The sequence below is a fragment of the Liolophura sinensis genome, chromosome 6 (assembly GCF_032854445.1).
Source record: "Liolophura sinensis isolate JHLJ2023 chromosome 6, CUHK_Ljap_v2, whole genome shotgun sequence".
Classification (NCBI taxonomy): domain Eukaryota; kingdom Metazoa; phylum Mollusca; class Polyplacophora; order Chitonida; family Chitonidae; genus Liolophura; species Liolophura sinensis.
Genome location: NC_088300.1, coordinates 12696192 through 12716608, shown reverse-complemented (window position 1 = coordinate 12716608; position 20417 = coordinate 12696192). Strand labels below are relative to the sequence as shown.

General features: G+C 37.5%; 1 protein-coding gene across 4 annotated transcripts in view; it reads right to left on the bottom strand.

Moving 5' to 3' along the window:
• Nucleotides 1-6506: 6506 nt before the first annotated feature.
• The window catches only part of LOC135468051 (homeobox protein six1-like), a 60602-nt gene continuing 46691 nt past the window's right edge, over nucleotides 6507-20417 (bottom strand). For all 4 annotated transcript variants that reach the window (XM_064746067.1, XM_064746069.1, XM_064746068.1 and 1 more), the window contains 2 exons: nucleotides 17248-17902; nucleotides 6507-9172 (listed from right to left, as the gene is read on the bottom strand). In XM_064746067.1, the coding sequence (XP_064602137.1) occupies nucleotides 8857-9172; nucleotides 17248-17902 (971 nt within the window). In that variant the 3' untranslated portion in view covers nucleotides 6507-8856. The remainder of the gene's footprint in view (nucleotides 9173-17247; nucleotides 17903-20417) is intronic.

Below are 20417 nucleotides of genomic sequence, written 5' to 3'. Positions count from 1 at the left end.
TTGGAAGATTGAAAGCTTTGTTAAGAGGACTGGAACAGCGTTTGGTAGCTTTTGAGTTTGGTTAGGAAAATTGCCAAAAGTTTGGTATAGATCACAAGTTTGGTTAGGAAAATTGTCAGATGTTTGGTAGATTGGAAGTTTTGTTGGCAAAATTGTCAAATGTTCAGTAGATTGAAAGGTTGATTAGGAAAATTGGCAACTATTTGATAGATTAAAATTTTGTGTAGGAAAATTGTCAAATGTTTGTTAGGTTGAAAGTTTGGTTCGGAAAATGGTAAAATGTTCTGTAGATCGGAAATTTGGTTGGTAAAATTGTCAAATGTTTAGTAGACTGAAGATTTGGTTAAGAAAATTCTCAAATGTGTCTTAGGAAAATTCTCAAATGTTTATTAGATTGGAATTTTGGTTTGGAAATTTGTCAAATGTTTGGTAGATCTGAAGTTTGGTTAGGAAAATTGTCCAAATGTTTGGTAGATTTGATCTTTAGTGGAGACTTTTACCTAATGTTCTGTACATTGGAAATTTGTTTCGGAAATTGGTCCACGTGTTGTTAAATTAGAAGTTATGTTAAAGTTGGAATTGTTTTAACTTTATTCAAAATGCTGAAGATTTGTTAAAGGTCGGTCAAATGATTTGGTAGAAAGTTTGGTTAAAGTTGGAGAATTTGTGCTATGTTTGAAAAGTGGTGTAGTCAAATGTTTGCATGGTAAAATGGCCGTTTGGTCATTTGATTAAAGGAGAAGAAAACATAAAAACAATGACAAAATCAGATGAAAGAGCGTCAAAACTTATTTGCAAATATGATCTTTAACATTTTTTTTTCAAGAGAAAAGGGTATTTGAAAATATTTTTGTATGGTGGGTATTTGGGACCAACTTTTGGTATTATCGTTGTTGCATAATAATGTTCTAAATAAGGATGTGATGCTTGTCTAATAAATTAATTTGAATGTAAATTCGTTGTTTATATCGAAACATATGTATTTAACCTAAATTATGATAATATTTATGAACATGTTAAAAATATAAATATGATCAAATTGAAGTTTAATACATTTGTTAGCTGAAAAGAACAAATTCTAGTGCAAAAATATTTATTAAACCTGTGTTACATCCTCATTTATGACATAATTAACAAAGACTATGAATACGAAAAGGTGGTCCCAAATACCCACCATACAAAAATTATTTTCAAATGTCTTTTTCTCCTAAGGAAAAATCGGAAAACAATACTGAAGACCACATTTAGGAATAACTTTTCGCACTCTTTCATCTGAACTTTATGTCATTTTTTATGTTTTCTCCACCTTTAACTGTTTATTTCTTTTTTTATTTGATTGGTGCTTTACGCCGTACTCAAGAATATTTCACTTATACGACGGCGGCCAGCATTATGGAAGGATGAAACCGGGCAGAGCCCGGAGAAAACCCACGACCATCCGCAGGTTTCTTCAGTCATCGCTTAATTGATTTATTAGTCAAAAATGTTGACTTTTACATTCTTGCAAGATATAATCAAACCTGTCAATTTAATTATCCATGTATGAGGTTAAAAGATACGTGAAAAGGAACTATAAAACAAAGATTATGTTTCTATGCCAAATGAAGAAAATTATGCCAGAGAATTTTTGTCAAAAAAATTTCATTTTGGGGGTATTAGTATTTTTCGTCAACGGTCGCATTTTTGTTTTTCAGAAATTACTTCATTGTTGATCTTGCTCGGAACTACTTTTTAAACAGGGATCATCGTTGTCGTCACCGCTACGTAATTTCCGGACTGACCGCTGGAGCATTAAGAAAACTGTACTTCGAAGCCATTTTACCTCCCAAAGTGAAAGCTGAAAACTTTGTACTGTTATATGTTATTAATAATCTGCACATTAAGAAATAAAACCAAAGCGCTTTATGTATCCTTTAAAGCAATTTGATGTCATAGGATACAGACTCACAGAGTGTAGGAATAACCAAGAAGGATGAGAGCAACTCTTTGATCTATTTCTTGGCCTGAGACATTAACATTTACATATAAAACCCATTTCAGGCAAATGTTCAGCTTCAAAGAGAGTTTCGCTACCCCATGTACTTTCGTTGTTGCTTGGCAAACGGCTTGAAACTGTTTGGGGTAAGTGTTTGTAGGAGGCGGATGCAATTTCCATGCCTGTGTGAGCAATGTATTTTGTCACAAAAACGGATCAGAGGATACTTCACTGTCTCAATCTCACGGTGTGCATTATGAAAGGCGAACGCTCCGGTGTGGCAGGGATTGCTGAGCACCTTTCGAGACCTTAATATCCACCCTGGGTAGAACGCCCCGTTTATTACGACATGCGTTCCATCAATCAGCAAGCCATTTGATTGACAGTAGCAGGTACCCCGTGACGTCATCTTACGTCCCGTGGCGTCACAGGCTGTCTGGTGTGACACGCGCAGTGAGAGGGAAATGGACATGCTGCGTCTACGCCATCTGCCTGGGAACTGACGTTACAAACTGATTCCCGCCACACGCAGGCACGCTCCGTCTTACGTATATGCGATTTACTGTTAATTAAAATTAGAGAAAATGTGCTTACGAAAAAAGTTGTTTGGAAATATTTGGATAGCCATATGGTGTTTCCAGTTAGGTAACTGATGACTAACTGTTAACTAAGGAAAAAGGGTTTGGTTTTGCTTTCAGCGAATGATATAAATGCCAGAGCTACATGCTGATACTGAAGAAGTTTTAGTTTATATGAATTGAAAAATTTTTTATTATTATAAAGTCCGAGATACAGAATCAACATGTAACAGTTCATGAATAAGAACAATTACATTGTTTTGTCACAATCATGTGAATCCACTGTTATTTATAAATTATTACTTATTTGTTTAATTTGATAGGTGTTTTACGCCATTCCCAGTTTTCACTTCTACGACGGGGATCATTTATTACAGAGCTCGACACCACTCATACATGTATTATCTACCATCTTTATTTTGAAAATGGGCCAAGAATCTTTAAAATGCCGCTTTGTTGTTTGCTTGATCTATGTATTCGACTGTTGATGTTAATCAAATGTGTAATCATTCATATTACCGCGGTGGGCCAGGTTTATGAGGAAACGACGAGCCTCACCAGATATCATACAGGACTCCTGACTTCAAGCCGAAACCTAACCAACGAGAGCTGTTTGAACTTGCGCATGCCCACTCAGGTGAATAGTGGACTTTCGGTGACGTAATTTATAGGGCATTGACAAGAAACATCCCCTATTCCGTGTGTTTATGTATTACTGAAACAGACATATTTAAAGGCCAGTGTGTTAAAAAAAAAAACAGAGAACAACATACTCGAGCTTCAACGAGAAGACTAATTAAGCTTAAATTAAAAACTATATTTATTTCTGAGGTTTTCACTGCATTTAATTTTCACTTAACTGGGCTTTATCAATCATATTAATAGTCTTGGATGCCGGTGGCCTGAAACCTTACCTCTCTCCTTTTATTTTTGCCAGTAGAAGAATTTCATGTTAGGTTTACTGGTGCCACGTCGACTCATTCATGTGAAGTAATTATTACATACAGTGATCAAGATGAACAAAGACCGAAATATTTTACTGGATTTAACTCAGGCAAAAATAAATGTGAAAAATATCTGTGAAAGTTGTATATACTGAAATTTTCTCTCCACTTAGGGGAATGTTCAGGACTTATGCGCTGCAGGTGATTACAAAATCAAAATAATGAGTAATTTTGTGAGAATTTTAAAGAAAGATTTGGTGTGGCATAGTGTATGGTTTATCTACTTATTTGATTGGTACTTAGTGGCGTAAAGCAACGGCCTTCACAGATGCCTGAAAAGCCTCTTGACTTACATAGCCGACGCAGCGAGAGCTCCATTCGAACATGCTACCCCATTGGCCAAGGGTCTGGAGAGATAACTAATATGTATAATAAACTCCCGACCTCTGGCAAACAACTGACGAACTTTTCCACGTCTTACACATTTCAACAGAGCTCTGTGTGTACTACCTCAGTAGAATGAAGATGATATTCAGCGAATGTCTTTTAAGATCAGAAAAACGATTCACTATACCGTCCAGTGCTCGTACCTCTATAGCCCCCCCCCCCCCCTCCCCCAACAACATTCGTGATTGTGTATGTCGAAGATTCCCTAAGACTGAACCATCAACTTGTGTGACCTGGCGATTTAAAGTAAAGCCCATAAATCACTCTGCTATGTACTCTGTGTAATAATCATGCGTGCAATTTCATTGATACATGCCGAATTAATAGCCGACAATATTTGCGTGTGTTATATTACTTCAGTTTAATTCCACTGCACTAACCAGTCGAATGTACGGAAATGCACCCCACGACACGCACGTTATTCAAATCGCCTGCGGGCATGGTATTGGCATATTTTCGCTGGTTATCATGTATAAAATCGTGAATAGCCTGACTTTATTCCCTGTTCACTGACATTCACACAATCGTATTTCCATATTCACTCACATTTACACAATCGTATTTCCAGCGTTACCAACAAAAATATTCCTTTCATTTTTGAATAGTAGGTCTACATGTATTCATGTGAATCCTTGAACAGTGGTATAGCTGGAATAGTTTGATCCCAAGCAAGATGCTGTTTGCCAATTTCATGTTTAGTGTGTTTGACATTTCCTTGGATAGAATTTCATGAATATATACTCAATATATTAGCATTTGAATTACATAACTTCGGTTGGTGGGGTACTTGGGGGGGGGGGGGGCAGAATGGCATCAATTTACCAGAAGGATGGTTTAGATAGACTTGCTCCTGTAGTTGAAAGAGCATAGTGTGAGCACCTTCCTCAATGTAATCGAATCCTGAATTCAACTTCTACATAAGTATTATTAAAACAGTTCATGTGAAATGATCATGGAAATTCCCAAGAATACCATCCAATCCTTTTTTGTGATCTGAGTTAAACATCGTACACAAAATGTTTGACTTCATTACGACGGCTGTTAGCTTTATTGGTGGAGAAAACCGAGCCAGAGCTCTAAGAAAAACCACCGCCCTTTGCCTGGTAGCTTATTCAGTATATAGACATAGCATAGTGTAGCTGACATAAAGCCGTATACGAACATCGAATCATGCACTCGACCGCACTGGCCATGTGCAGATCGACAGAGCAGAGATGAAGGCTGTATATGAATGAATCAGACGCTTTATATAAGTGCGCAAACTTAATTAAGGATATTCTTACACGCGTCTATTTCTTCCTATCAATCTAGTGTCTTCCAATGTCAGATCTGCAGCGACCCCTCAGCTCAGTTTGGACTAAATATGGAACAAATGTTTCGTTGTACTGTATTCTTTCGCTGACACAGGTGTCTATGTTTATCAATGCATCACAGTCGACATTTAGAATAGCCTACCTGGATAATTTGTGTCTGGAAAGTTTGGTACCTATATGCATAAGGTTTTTAGACAACATTGATCGCCATTAGTGCATAGCATAAATCAATTCACGTGACATTCAATGTTACACTGTACTTTAACGTGACATTTTGCAAACTTTCGACGATGCAGAGGTGATGAGCTGATAAATTTTTTGGCTGATCGAAAGTAAGTATTGGTTGAATACTGTTATTTATTTATTTATTTGATTGGTGTTTTTACGCCGTACTCAAGAATATTTCACTTATACGACGGCGGCCAGCATTATGGTGGATGGAAACCGGGCAGAGCCCGGAGGAAACCCACGACCATCTGCAGGTAGCTGGCAAAACTTCCACGTACGGCCGGAGAGGAAGCCAGCATGAGCTGGACTTGAACTCACATCGACCGCATTGGTGAGAGACTGCTGGGGGTTGAATACTGAATGGTATATAACATTGCCTCGGAATATAGTAGGACGGTTTACAGGATGGTCGCACATCGTCGACTATCATGTAGCGTGTATGGTTTTACAGTACTACAAGAAATATAAAACAAACGATACCAAGAATGCATCCACTACTGTATTATTCGCAGTTACGAATTAGTTAATCATTAAATGTTCGAACAGGTAATATAGATTCAAGGGTTAAGACGCCCGTTGTCTTGTGTTCACCACGTGCTACTCGAGTAATTTATATGTTCTTGATAAGTGTTAGTGTGCTTCAATCGTTTGTCAGAAATTCACTATCAACCAATCAATCGATTCGAATCGAGTACCTTGGGCCAACGACTGGGATATTTAGCAAGCCTTGTGTATAGAGCAAGTCGGAATGTGACAGTTTTGTGTACGTCTGGTTGGCTTCCATGATCTTTCACCGACTATCCGGGCACTTTACCAACTGATGATGTATCCAGATTGGCTTCTCTGACAGATTGACATTCTGACGTCATAGCCTGGCAAAGTGCCCACACAAAACAGCTGAACTTCTGTAAACAACGACAGAGGGTAAAAATAAATACCCACGAAATACTGGAGGCTTGTTTCGACTTAAGCTGAAGCGTTATGAGAAATTCTTCGGCTGCTGGGACGCACAAGAAAGAAATAGTACAAAACTACAGTTTATTTAATACCACATTGTGTAATCTACAATAACTCACAATCTCCAATGGTTTGCTCTCGACGCTAATAAACACCTGTTACATCAGTCATTGGTCATATTGTTTAGAAACACTCAACCCTCACGCCCTGAAAACAGCCTGATCACATTGGAAGTGCGAACACACCCCCATAACGATCACTGTATAGTCCATAAAACAGTCACGTCAATGCAGCGGACGCACAATGTAGTAAAGCAGACACATAAAGCATTATATCCAGCGCTAGTCTTTGTAAAATCAAGTACTGGGAGGAAACATAGATCGGTTGAAACAGAAACAAAAACAATTATCCTAAGCTAAATACACTGTCATGGTACGCATTGCGGAGGTTCTTGACTTCCGCACGTGTTACTGTGCGGTCATTCTTTAATACTATTTTCATGGAATTTCATAATTATGTATACCAATGTCTGTATATCTCTGGCTTCAATTATACCGTGTTTTCTGTAGATTTAGTGGCATACACTATTCACACGGGATAAAAAGCTGTCGTCAAGTGAAAGATTGCAGAACAGATTCAGCATACAAAATCCTGGCTATTTTATCGAATAAAACCATCTTGTTGATTATTAAAACATCGCTTCCTGTGAGATACTGGACAAACATGAATGTATTCCGATGAGTTGAAGTGTTCATGAGGTTACTGGACATGGAACTAAAGCTGATTCCTATGTAATTACAGTAAATGGAGGCATTGTGTTACAGTGCCATCAGTACGAGCAGTACTTAAGACAGGAAAACAAGCACAGCTCTGAAATTTCTAAATTTCAACCACATCTTTTCTGTACAAAAACACTTTTAACTGGAAATTCTTCAGGACAGGAACAGTTTTTTTTTAAGTGATCTCGCCGTTTCTGTTCAATGTTCCCTAGTTTCCACGTTACACAGTTACATCTAAAACAGATTCATTTTCCACAATATTTTGATATTTTCAATGTTTAAAAAATATACAGTTGCTTTATTAGCACTGAGCATGTCAATAAAACATTATTCTTTCCTTAGCACTCGATAATCAATATGACTGGAGTGGATATAGCTATCTGATACACATTAGGACTTATTGCACACCTTGGCATTTTTAAAACTGCATGAACATCCAATCCTTTGTAATTCATGTAGTATATATATATAGTACAGATGCACTGATGTGAGTCTCCGATGGAAGAAAATGGATTCTCCGCCCCTTGATCATTCCGAATCTCAGTAAAAATGTTCGTGCAGGTAGGCCCACCAATCACACGTTTCAGACGTCATACGATACGGACATTCTTGACAGATTGCTACTGATAATGCTCCAAGTTGATTCAGTCAATTTGTTGCCCCTCTTGACCTAGCTTTTTGCTCCCAGTCAGAATTCTCATACTTACTTACTCACTCTCCGCATAATGGTTGGAATGGCAGTCACCCTGTTATTCCATAAGCACGTGTTCCCAGCTTCGTTCAGCGTCCGGGTTACCATCCTACGCGGTGATGAAAAATCTTAACTAACTCCAGAACAGGGGGAGAGAGAGCCAGTTCGAATTGCGCCCACTTCACCCCAGGCTGTTACACACCAGTTGAAACATGTCCACCGACAGGACTGAAAAACTATCAAAATATTTTGGGTGTAGTTCCTTCGGAAAAAGACGTTTCCCAGACGTTGTTAAGAAACAGACCAACAGCTGCATTTAATTCAGGCGTAAAATAGTTCCGAGTTTTTCATGCCGTTGGCCATCCTTTGGGAGTTACCTTTAGGCCTAGAAGCACGACAGACCATTGCAGGGGTTGTGTAGTTGTTGACAATGCTTGATTAAAGCTGGTCAAGAATGCGGTAAACAGTTGCCTGATGGGGCGGGCCTTTCTTAAGAGCTGAGCAAGCCGATCTACATTCAGTGTATACATCCAGTGGTTATGACCTAAGTAGTTGGGAACAGTTGCGTGTATACTTGAGTACATCTGACATTCATATCATCTGGTGCCGTCAAATGGCGAATATCCAATACTACTGCTATCTGGATGACAACTAAACGCTGTCATCATATATTCAAAGAGCGATGGATACCAACGTAGTTCCTCTAAGCTGCACACTGGTCGTTTGCCCGAAAAAAAATAAACAGATAAAAAACCTGCACCCATGCAAGGTCACCACAATGACATATCGAAAGTCACTACGGTAACGTACTTTTGTACCGTGATAAACTCCCGGTGGATATGTAAATTAGCCACATAAATGATGAGACATGGAAATAGTATTCCTAAAGATTGGCTACCAATAGTCCTTATAATATAGAGGGTATATAAAGAGGACAGGAAGCCTTATAAAGTCTGGTAGTCCGAGAAAATGCTATTATCATGGGCATGTGTTGGTCCATTGTTAGCGGAATGCGGACTGGTCAAAGGGCCGCTGTTGGTGCCGCTAAAAAGATTGGGGATAGTACCCGAGGTAGGACTAGGTAGCAGCTGGGATTTCTGTAGATCGGCGTAGATGGCCGCGTGGGACTGGGGCGTATGCTGGGGGGTGCCCGAGGGGTCATCCAGCTTCGTCTGTCCGTTAAGACTGCCCGGGGTATCATCCTTGAGACTGTCGTCATTAGGAGAATTGGGGTCCTGCAGGCCTGAGTGAGTTGTCTCCCTGAAGAAAAAAATAATAACAAAAATGAATGCACCCGGAGCCATGTATACTTTTATAATGATGATTTATAATGACATTTTTCATTTATGGTAAACGCGATGGCCAGGCTCGGCGAAATGCCTGATGTCGCAGAAATATCAGATCTGCGACAGCTAAACTGGTAGGAAAAAAAACTGATGACAAGTAAAAGTAAAAACACTTGATCAAGAAGAAATACTCGCTTTAGTAGAAACAGCTGCTATATAGTAGAAATACCTAATCTGCCAGAAATATCTGTTGTGGCAGAAATACCTGATAGGACATAAATATTTCATCTGGTAGAACTATATGCTATAATAAAAACACCTGTAATAATAGAAATACCTGCTATAGTAGAAATGTCTGATCAGGTATAGAAATACGTGATACAGTAGAAATGCCTCCTATAGTAGAAATAACTGATCAGGTATAGATTTTCTACTTTTCTACTGAAGTAGAAAACCCTGATCTGTCAGAAAACTCTCTTTACTAAGTAGAAATACCTCCTCTAGCAAGCATACATGCTCTAGTGGAAATACATCCTGTGGTTGAAATACCTGATCAGGTATAGAAATACGTGTTATTGTCTTCATAGCAAAATATCTAAGCTGCCAGAAAAAAAAACAATCTGTTGCAAAAACAATACCTGCTATGACAGAAACAGGCACAACCAACTACCTGTTATAGTTGAAATACCTGATATCGTAGAAAACTTGCTGAGACTGAAATTCCTCATTAGATAAAAACATCTGCTATGGCAAAAATACCTAAGCAGGTACAAATAAATACCTGTTATAGTTGAAATACCTGATATCGTAGAAAACTTGCTGAGGATGAAATTCCTCATTAGATAAAAACACCTCCTGATATGGCAGAAATGTCTGATGAAACAGAAATACCTGATCAGAGAAAGCCGTGAAGCATTTCACAGTGATACATACTCTGGCATAAATAACCTGGTCTGATATAAATAACAGATCTGGGAGAAATATGTGAGCTGACAAATACCTGATCTGGTATAAACAAATGTAACTCATCTGGTAGAAATGACTGATTTGCTAAAAATACCTGATGTGCTATAGTTGTTTGGTCTGGAAAACATATTGTAGCGGAAATACCTAATCTGACGAAAAATACCTTATCTCTGCTATTGCTCTACGTGAGCTGTTTTGCTTTAAATATGTAACAAATATTCCATACAGGTAAAAATCTGACTCAAAGTTTTACACAGACAGAGACGTGAAGCTCGGTTTATTCCTGTGACTAAAATTTCCACTTAAATATTCACAATAAATCATTCACCTTGAAGCACTTAACCCCAGAATACTCACCTGATCACATATCACAAATGATATTGTCAAATAGATAAGCACTATTTACTGTACCAAACGTTTCAGCAGGCGATTTGTATGTCATAAATACCTTGCACTTTAATTCACCACATTCTTCGCCTGACAGCACTATTCATACCACGAAAACCATACCGAGCATACCTTACGTGACACGATTTTTACAGCTCAATATAAACTCCATATAGAACTAAAATAGCAGAAAGCTGTGCGATTCAATCAGCTTTTCTTGAACTTACATAAGTAAACTTCACACTATTTTTATTTTCATATCTTTGATTCTCTCAAAATTTCCATTTTGTTTTTTTTTTTTGTTTTAAGTTTTAATTTTCCAAATTTTTAATGTACTTTGTTACAATTCAAAAGATTGATAGAAACATCCCCATTTGAGAACAGACTTGTAAATACATTATATATGCCAGCTTGATTAAATATACGTCATATATTATTGTAGTAAGATATAATATAGATTGTAACGCAATAATACACTCACTACACTGATGGAGTAACAACACTGCACGAAACATATATTTAACACCATCTGGGATATAGTATATCCCAGGTGTACACCATATAATGGTACTGCTTCCAAAACTGCTCAAAATATACTTTCAAATGTTCATTCGCTTTTATAGTTTTAAACAGGTAAAGTAATGTATATATCTTAATTAAATTTTAATTAATTAAAGGAATTAAATTTCAAGGCTGTGCATTATTCGCAGTCTTGTAAGTAGAGGCAAAAAGTTAATAATGCCTCTAAATTGAGATAATTCCGGTTGTTAGAAACATTATCTCATCCAAATTAACAATAGTTTCTAATGCCAGCGTAGGCGTATATAAGCATGTGTACAGTGATAGGCCTACCAACTTCCTCGCCTCAGTTAACTGTGGCAATAAATCATGATTATTGTCACAACGGGGAAGATGTAATGCTAAAATAATGATACAACAGCTTTATTTCTGGCTATTGTCTTGTATATATTTGTCCGCTATTAGCTCTGTTACCGGCATCTACCGCCAATCTGTACGGTTATTTTGCCTATATAAAAAAGGAAGGAAGGGAAGTAAGCGCTGCACTTCCGTCTAAGTCACGCAAATACTCAGTAATCATGTCTCAACATTTATTGAAAGATTGAAAGATTGCAATTTGTTCTGTAATTTCACTGAAAACGCAATGGTGAGAATTCATGCAATGAAAGTATTGTTTCAACCCTGCACGTAGAACAAAAGGCTTAGCGGCTGTTTAACACAAACTATCAGCATAAATGCGTACGTTTTTACCATAGGCCTGTTTGCTAACTTGACATTTTTTTTACCACATCCGTGTGAATACTTTATCTTCAGAATTTTTAATTGAGAATAAAATCTCGAAATAACAAATATTGCTGTTAATGCCAAAACAAGTGTGATTTTTTTTCCATTTCGTTCTCCCGCAGAATAACTCAACTGTAGAGACTCAACATAAACGAATACAACAACTCATACATTTCAAATACAGTGACAATTCGGTTAAATAAATGATAAACAGTATACTGTGTATATATGAACAGTTATGTGTTAATTTGCGTTATATTCAGATGCTTTGCAATTAAGGATTTGACAACAAGAGTTTCAACCGAAATTAACAGAAATGCAAAACAAAGTAACTACAAACTGAGCGTGAGTCGTTTTTGTTCTAAGCACTGCTTCATGGTAAATGCTTTTTCCAGGATTGTAGGCTTACGGTTCAAGGCTTATTGAAATTTCCCATTATTTGTTACCTGGTCATACACATGAGGTTAGCTGCTGTTAAACGTTTGAAGTCGAGGCCATTAAAGTGGTAAGAAGTTGACTTTGAAATGAAGAGCGATCACAAGGAGTGTTGTGTTACAGGCATGGGGCCGTTCAATAGACAGTACACTCGGTGTGTGTAATGCCTGACGCGTTAAGGCAGACAGAGCGACGCACAGGTAAACATATATACTATATATCACACAGCATGAAATGTATTACCTCACACAGAATATTATTCTGTTTATTCTATACCTTAGCCTCAAACTTTTAAGTCTATTTATTGGACCCTTTATTGTTAAAGTCTGAAATTTGGGACTGCAAAATACTGCAGTCAAAATGAGTAGCATAGCTATTTTAAATTTACTTATATATTTTTACGATATAATATACACGCAAAATAACCTAATATTTTCATAAAATAACAGACCCTAAACATTGACGCCCTTTTTGGACTTTTGTATGAACATTATAGGTAACAGGGCATGATTAAAAAACGTAATTATAACAAAAACGATATATCTAAAGTTTTAATGTCGAATGTTAAAACCTTAACACGAATGGTTATTATTTGTGACAACAACTGACATAGGCGTAAAATACTTACTATTTGGATCATATAAAGTTATTTTTAGACTTAATTTTAGATTCATATGCAAATGTCTTTTTTTAGCTATTTATTTAGACCAACTCTGTCGGTTACTCTTTGTTGTTAGTAATGTTTTAATGAATAATGGGTTTTGATTAGTTTCTACTTTTGTTAATCTGTCATTGTGTGTTTGAAATTAACACAAAATTATATCAAATCTTCCACTAATATTTTTTCTTCTTCAAATTTCAGATGACCGTAAATGGGTACTCCTACATTCTAAGCATGGAACTGGCACCGAGATATGTGAGTAGGTAAGGTACACAAACGGAAAACAACTTGACTGTTAAGTATGGTAAGGTGTCATTACATTCCATGTAATTCACCTGTACTTACAAAATTAAACTATTTTGTTACTGAATTGCCAAGGCGAATACAGATGCTATATAAGAGTGAATACATTTGCATCTCTTATACCGCCTTTATACTGTTTACAAAGTAAATTATTTGAAGAATCTAAATTGAAGACAACATGTATTGTCACATCAGTATGCTGGATAGAACACACAGGTAAGTCTAATCACATTCAAAGTGTTTATGATGTTGGTTTTAGGTTTTTTATACATAATCATATATAAATGCTTTACCATACTTGGTAATGGACTTAAAGATTCTGAAAAAGATAGTGTAAGACAATTACCTGCCAAAGATAAAAAAAACGCTCCTGTATAAGTCGCATTCACCTTACAACTTAAAAAATTGTGTTTATATTGTACATTGTTTCATAGGTTGAATGATTAGCCCATTAATTTGGACTTTGCTTGAATATCAACTTTGAATAACAAAGAATTCATGCAAATGTTCCAACCAAGCCGAGAAGTCACCATGTACAGGTAATATAACAAAAAGTGGAAACTGCCTGAAACATGAATCGACTTATTGTCGCTTACATGTATGAAGTCCAGAAGTATGCCTTTACCAATGTTGACGACTATTTCTACAAAAGTAGAAGAGATAAAGTACCGGTATCTGAAACATTTGGCAACATTTCTACAGAGCACAAGAAATCAGTTGTTACACTAGTTGTTTTTATACACACAAAACATATACACACATATATACACAGAAAGAGAGAGTTGTTTAGACCTGTCATTTTTTCCGAAAGCATATGTGTCTCTATTACTGAATTTTGTTGAATGTCCAGAGACTTCCTTGCTGTCGTTGTGGTCACTGAAGGAAGGTATTTCAAGGATAGACAGTGGAAGAAATGTATGACTATCAGTGACACAGGGGTTTTAAGGTGGAAAATTTTTTCCAGAGTGAAGACAGGCTGACACTGCGGGGTGACGTGAGAAGGTATTATTTATCATCAGCACCTGACAGTTGGATTACTACCCTACCCCGTCAGCCTGGCTACTGAGATGTGGTTGTATAGCTTATAAACTCTTACCTGAGGGAGTTGAGGAGTTACCTTGTTTATGTGGTGTGTATACCGGCACGTTTTGAGAGCAGTATTAGATCTACGCTGGCAAAGTTACGCAGCCGTCGAGTTAATCAACATAAGCACATGTAATACAAAATTAACACCCATCTGATATCATTATGTCAGTAAAATTACATGGGGCTAATCCATGAATTTGAGTATCTTTGTAACTGTACAAGTATAATGTTTACTGCAGAAAGAAACAAAAAGTACGCCACGAGACGTACAAAGCAATTTTATGGATATATAACCATGGGAAAACTTAACAAACACTACTGCTATGAACAGTAGGAATCCGCTAAAGTTCGGCTGACGAGTTTAATCTAATACAGTAATATTCGTTATTCTGGTCACTATTCTGTCACCGTCAGCTCCTGTTCATGCCAAATAAACATTGAAATATTGAGTCATAATGAAGTCTTCGCTTTTCGAAGATACATTATTTGAATATTACGCAATAAATATATGGACTCTAAACAAATGTCCATTCTTTATCAGTAACTTACATGTGTGCTAAACGCATAATTATGTAGAAAAATATTTTTCTCAAACATAAAATGTAAATGCAGACAATGTACATACATGGACTACACGTCAGCACGAAAGTTGTTGGTATTTAAAACTGCGAAGCAATAAGCTGTTCGCAATATGAAGTAACAATATTCTTTATTTTAGCAATGGCGGTAAGATTTCAGCGGAATTGTATCCATTTATTGATTATCTCTATAATATGGACAAACTTTATTGTATATCCTACATTTCATGATTGAAGTGCGTAAATCCTGCGTGATGTAGCAACTCCATTGCTGATACACGAGTGTACTAATAGTATACTTTGTTTGTGATAATGTAGGGCATATATAGTAACCCTGTTACTGTAACATGAATGAATTAATACTGACTGTGATATTGTACATTGTTTGTGATAATGTACAACGTGTAGTAACCCTGTTGCTGTAACATGAGTGAATTAATGGTGACTGTGATATTGTACATTGTTTGTGATAATGTATAATAACACTGTTACTGTAACATGAATGAATTAATACTGAATGTGATATTGTACATTGTTTGTGATAATGTACAACGTGTAGTAACCCTGTTACTGTAACATGAATGAATTAATACTGTGATATTGTACATTGTTTGTGATAATGTACAACGTGTAGTAACCCTGTTACTGTAACATGAATGAATTAATGGTGACTGTGATATTGTACATTGTTTGTGATAATGTACAACGTATAGTAACCCTGTTACTGTTACATGAATGTACTAATAGTGACTGTGATATTGTACTTGGTATGGTATAATATACCCCGTTTAAGTAACCCTGTTTCTGTTCCATGGGTGTATTGATAGTGACGGTGATATTGTACTGGTGAGTGAGTGAATGCTTAGGGTTTAACGTCGCACTTAACAATTTTTAGTCATATGACGACGAAAGAGTCCTCAGAGTGCACGTGTACGCATAATGTGTAATTACAACGATTGTGATAATGTAACTTGAGGTAAGCCCACCTGTAACAAACGAGTGTAATAACAACGACTGTGATAATGTAAACCGATGTAAACCCACTTGTAACAGAATAGTGTAATAACAACGATTGTGATAATGTAACTTTATGTAAGCCCACGTGTAACACATGACTGTAATAATAACGACTGCGATAATCTAACTTGGTGTAAGTCCACTTGTAACACATGGGTGTAAAAATAACGACTGCGATAATGTAACTTGGTGTAAGCACACTTGTAACACATGAGTGTTAATTATAACGACTGTGATAATGTAACTTGGTATAAGCCCACTTGTAACAGATGAGTGTAATAATAACGACTGATAATGTAACTTGGTATAAGCCCACTCGTAACACATGAGTGCAATAATAATGACTGTGATAATGTGACTTGATGTAAGCCCACTTGTAACACACGAGTGTAATAACCAAGACTTTGATAATGTAACTTGATGTAAGCACACTTGTAACACATGAGTGTAATAATAACGACTGTGATAATGTAACTTGGTATAAGCCCACTTGTAACAGATGAGTGTAATAATAACGACTGATAATGTAACTTGCTATAAGCCCACTCGTAACACATGAGTGCAATAACGACTGTGATAATGTGACTTGATGTAAGCCAACTTGTAACACACGAGTGTAATAACCAAGACTTTGATAATGTAACTTGATGTAAGCCCACTTGTAAGACATGAGTGTAATTATAACGACTGTGATGATGTGACTTGATGTAAGCCCACTTGTAACACATGGGTGTAATAACAACGACCGTGATTATTTAACTTTATTTATTTATTTATTTGATTGGTGTTTTACTATATATACATTGGTGAAGAGTATTTCACTTATACGACGGCGGCCAGCATTATGGTGGGTGGAAACCGGGCAGAGCCCGGGGGAAACTCACGACCATCCGCAGGTTGTTGCCAGATCTTCCCACTTACGGTTTAACTTAATGTAGGCCCACTTATAACAAATGAGTGTAATAAAAACGATCGTGAAAATGTAACATAATGTAAGCCCACTCGTAACACATGAGTGTAATAACAAGGACTGTGATTATGTAACTTGATGTAAGCCCACTTGTAACACATGAGTGTAATAACAAGGACTGTGATTATGTAACTTGATGTAAGCCCACTTGTAACATACTAACAATGACTGTGATAATGTTATAGGATCTAATCCCTTTTTTCAAATACGGATGCATTAAGTTTGGCTGGAAAGTTGTTAGTAATTTACGTCATGTGTGTGTGTGTAAAACGTTGCCAGTAATAAGAAGACTGTCCGATTCCCCCAGCAGTCAGTTTTATCTGATGTATACTCTTTATACTTACCGGTCTTTTTGCTCGGCAGCTCTGTCTCGCTGTCGTCTATTTTTAAACCAGTTGCTCACTTGTGTGGTAGTAAGGCCTGTGCCCTCAGCCAATTCCCTTTTCTCCCGGGGTGAGGGGTACGGATTGTGGGCGTACCATTCTCTCAGAACGTTTCGTGATTTTTCCTTAAAACAATAACTGGTTTCTTCACCATCCCAGATTGTTCTGGGCAAAGGAAACTTCCGGCGTACCCGATATTTGCCCACCGCCCCGAGGGGGCGTCCACGTAGTTTTTCTGCCTCCAGATAGTGGGCTTTGAGCCAAAGGGCTTGCAGTTGGGGATGGTTATGAACGGAAAATGTGTTGCTTTCCAAGATTTTGTACAGTTCCCTGAAGTTGCCCCTGTGAAAGGCGACCACGGACTTTGCTTTGAGAACACTTTCATTTTTGTGGAGATGTTCACAGGCTGGTAGAGACCAGAGGAAGCGGGCGAGTCTCTCGATGTTCCCTCCCTGGATGAGCACCTCACACACACAAGCCACCTGCTCCTGGGTGAAGCCGAAGGACGGGATCATGGGCGGGGTCGGAGAGCTCACCCCCGGGCCGCCCTGGTCGTGAAGCATCGGAAGGTCTGCCAGGGCCCCCACCGTGGCACGATTTCCAGCACGAAAATGAACTGAAATATACAATTAAGTGTAGAATTACTGACGTGTCCTGACGCTTTGCTTGTGCGACTTTGAGCTACATTATGGTTGTGAGAGCTCACGTTGATTGGCTGCTTTGACCGACCTCAGAGTTCACGCGGCTTTCCTGCATTGCTCTGGGAGTTCAATTACCATAGCAACCCTGTCAATCATTGAAACCTGAGTCGTAATCAGATGTTGGCAGATCTAAAACACAAACACACAGCCTGTCTACATTCTCACATTATTTCCACCACCCCTCGTGTAAAAGCTTACCGCACTGGTGGGGATCTAGTATCTCAGACCTACACACGGTCTACTTTTTTTCTCACACTTTAAGACAAGCTTCTTCGTAAGAATAGAAAAAGCATATAATGGGGAATTTCGATTTTTTTGTCTTTATCTGGAAGCTAACGAGATCGGGCCACATTTGTCATCTTAAGTAATTACATATGTCCCATTCACAGATGCTCTCCAAGACACGAAAATGTGCTACACGAAACCCGAATAAAGGAGAGAACCTGCTCCGTTCAGCTTGGGCATCTATTGTATTTATAGAAACAAAGACATACAACAAAAGACGTTTAATTTCCGTGCTTACACACTGTCCTGCGTACAAAAATAATTCCGTTGTTTAGAAAGCAAGATAAATTACTACTTGCTGGGGAATTAAAAATACTTTTGGCTAAGTTTAACCTTTAAATATTATTACAACATGTACTTTATACAAACCTGAGTTCACATAAGACTTTACTTGCCATGTGTCATAAACCACCAAAATATAACCGAATATTGCATCAACAGCTAGGTTCCAGACCAATATACATTTGTAAGGATCAAACAACTTTGCCACACACAGTAGTGAAAGCATTGTTAAGAATATTAGATAAACGTATGATTATTGCCTAAAACTTTCAAATTTTCCACTTTCTGTTCTACCATAAAACGTAAAAAGAACATTTTTATTTAAACTTTCTTTATATTGTCTCAAAAATTATTTCGATACTTTCACAGGGAAACCCAGACGATTCTGGGCGACAAAAGGATTCCAGACATTTGAATGTCTTTGTGACATTTATACCTTTCCATGGTAATATTTACATGATGACCGATGTACCAGAGCATGTAACTCTTGTTTGGCCATAATGACTGGAAAAAACTACGATTGGGGAAGGTCTGGGAGAGTTAGTTCCCATCATGCTGTGTCCGGAGTTTATCAGTCAACAGGGCTTTTGTCCCTGGTGTTTCAAGATGCCCCAGGAATGCCGGAGGCGGGTCTAATGGCCCCTAGAGACTGGGTAGGCAAAGAGCAACAGCTGATCGAGAGAGTCCAGGGCTTGGTCAGATTTCGTTCCGTCTCACAGAGAAATTAAATTTAGCCTTGGGTTAACTGGTTTGATCATTCGATACTGTCATCAACAATGAACATCTTATATGGGGTAGAGATGCTGTGGAACACTCTGCTTTGTTAAAAGTAAGTTTCAAGAAAGGTCACAAGCACTATCATTGACAAGATACAAGAATATCGATACACAAAAACCACTAAAATTTTCTATTATTTTAATAAAAAGATGAAATGTTCAAGATATGGGAAATTTTGATGTACCAAAAATCAGATCTCGTTTTTGCCACAAAAGGCCAATATTCCTGACCCAGTCTTCAACAACGGCAATATGTACGTTCATGAATTACCACATGTATGCCACTTTGTACCTTACACCTTACAGAATAAAGTTTTACGTGACTCGTCAACTGAAACATACGTTTTAAGCGCACATTTTAACAGCAGGTGTCACTTTAGAGGGGTCATTTTTTTCCTATTTATACAATATTGAAGGATTCAGACTTGGGCTATGGTAACTTTATACGGTAATATGTCTTTTGTGACAGATGGCCGATACCTATTATATGGCGGTAGGCTTGCTCAGCCAGAACCAGGGCTAAGGGAAAAAGTCTCTCTAAAGTTAACAGGTTTTACATTGTGGAGCATTCATCCTGAACATTATATATGTATTTCGGAAGATAAGTTGAACACAGTGGCGATAAACGTGTGGCACGGATTAAAACATTGCCTGAGCAGCAACAAAAGACGGACTTGTCCTGAAACCCGACACGGACTCCTGCAGGGGACAATAAATCGAAACCCACACATTGTATAATTTTACAGGAGCAGAACGAAGCTAAACCCACTATATGCTAACACGATAAAGATTGCCAAAAAGTGGCTCTTCACATGACGAAGAACACTTATTTATGTTACTTGGTTTAGTCAAAAGAATTCTCTGTTGTACAAAATCAATGTTTTGCTTTCTTGTTGCTATATTATATTTAAGAGGTAAAAAAGAAAAGAAATACACGTCGCTGTTTTGTTTCCTTTTCTGATTTCGCCAAGTATTTGTTTTGACACAAAGTATTATATTCAGAATAATCTGTAAAGAGCTTGCGCAATACTGTGCTAAAAAGACGTCTTTATACCAAGAAAGAACGAGGAGGATCAAGTTCCATGTT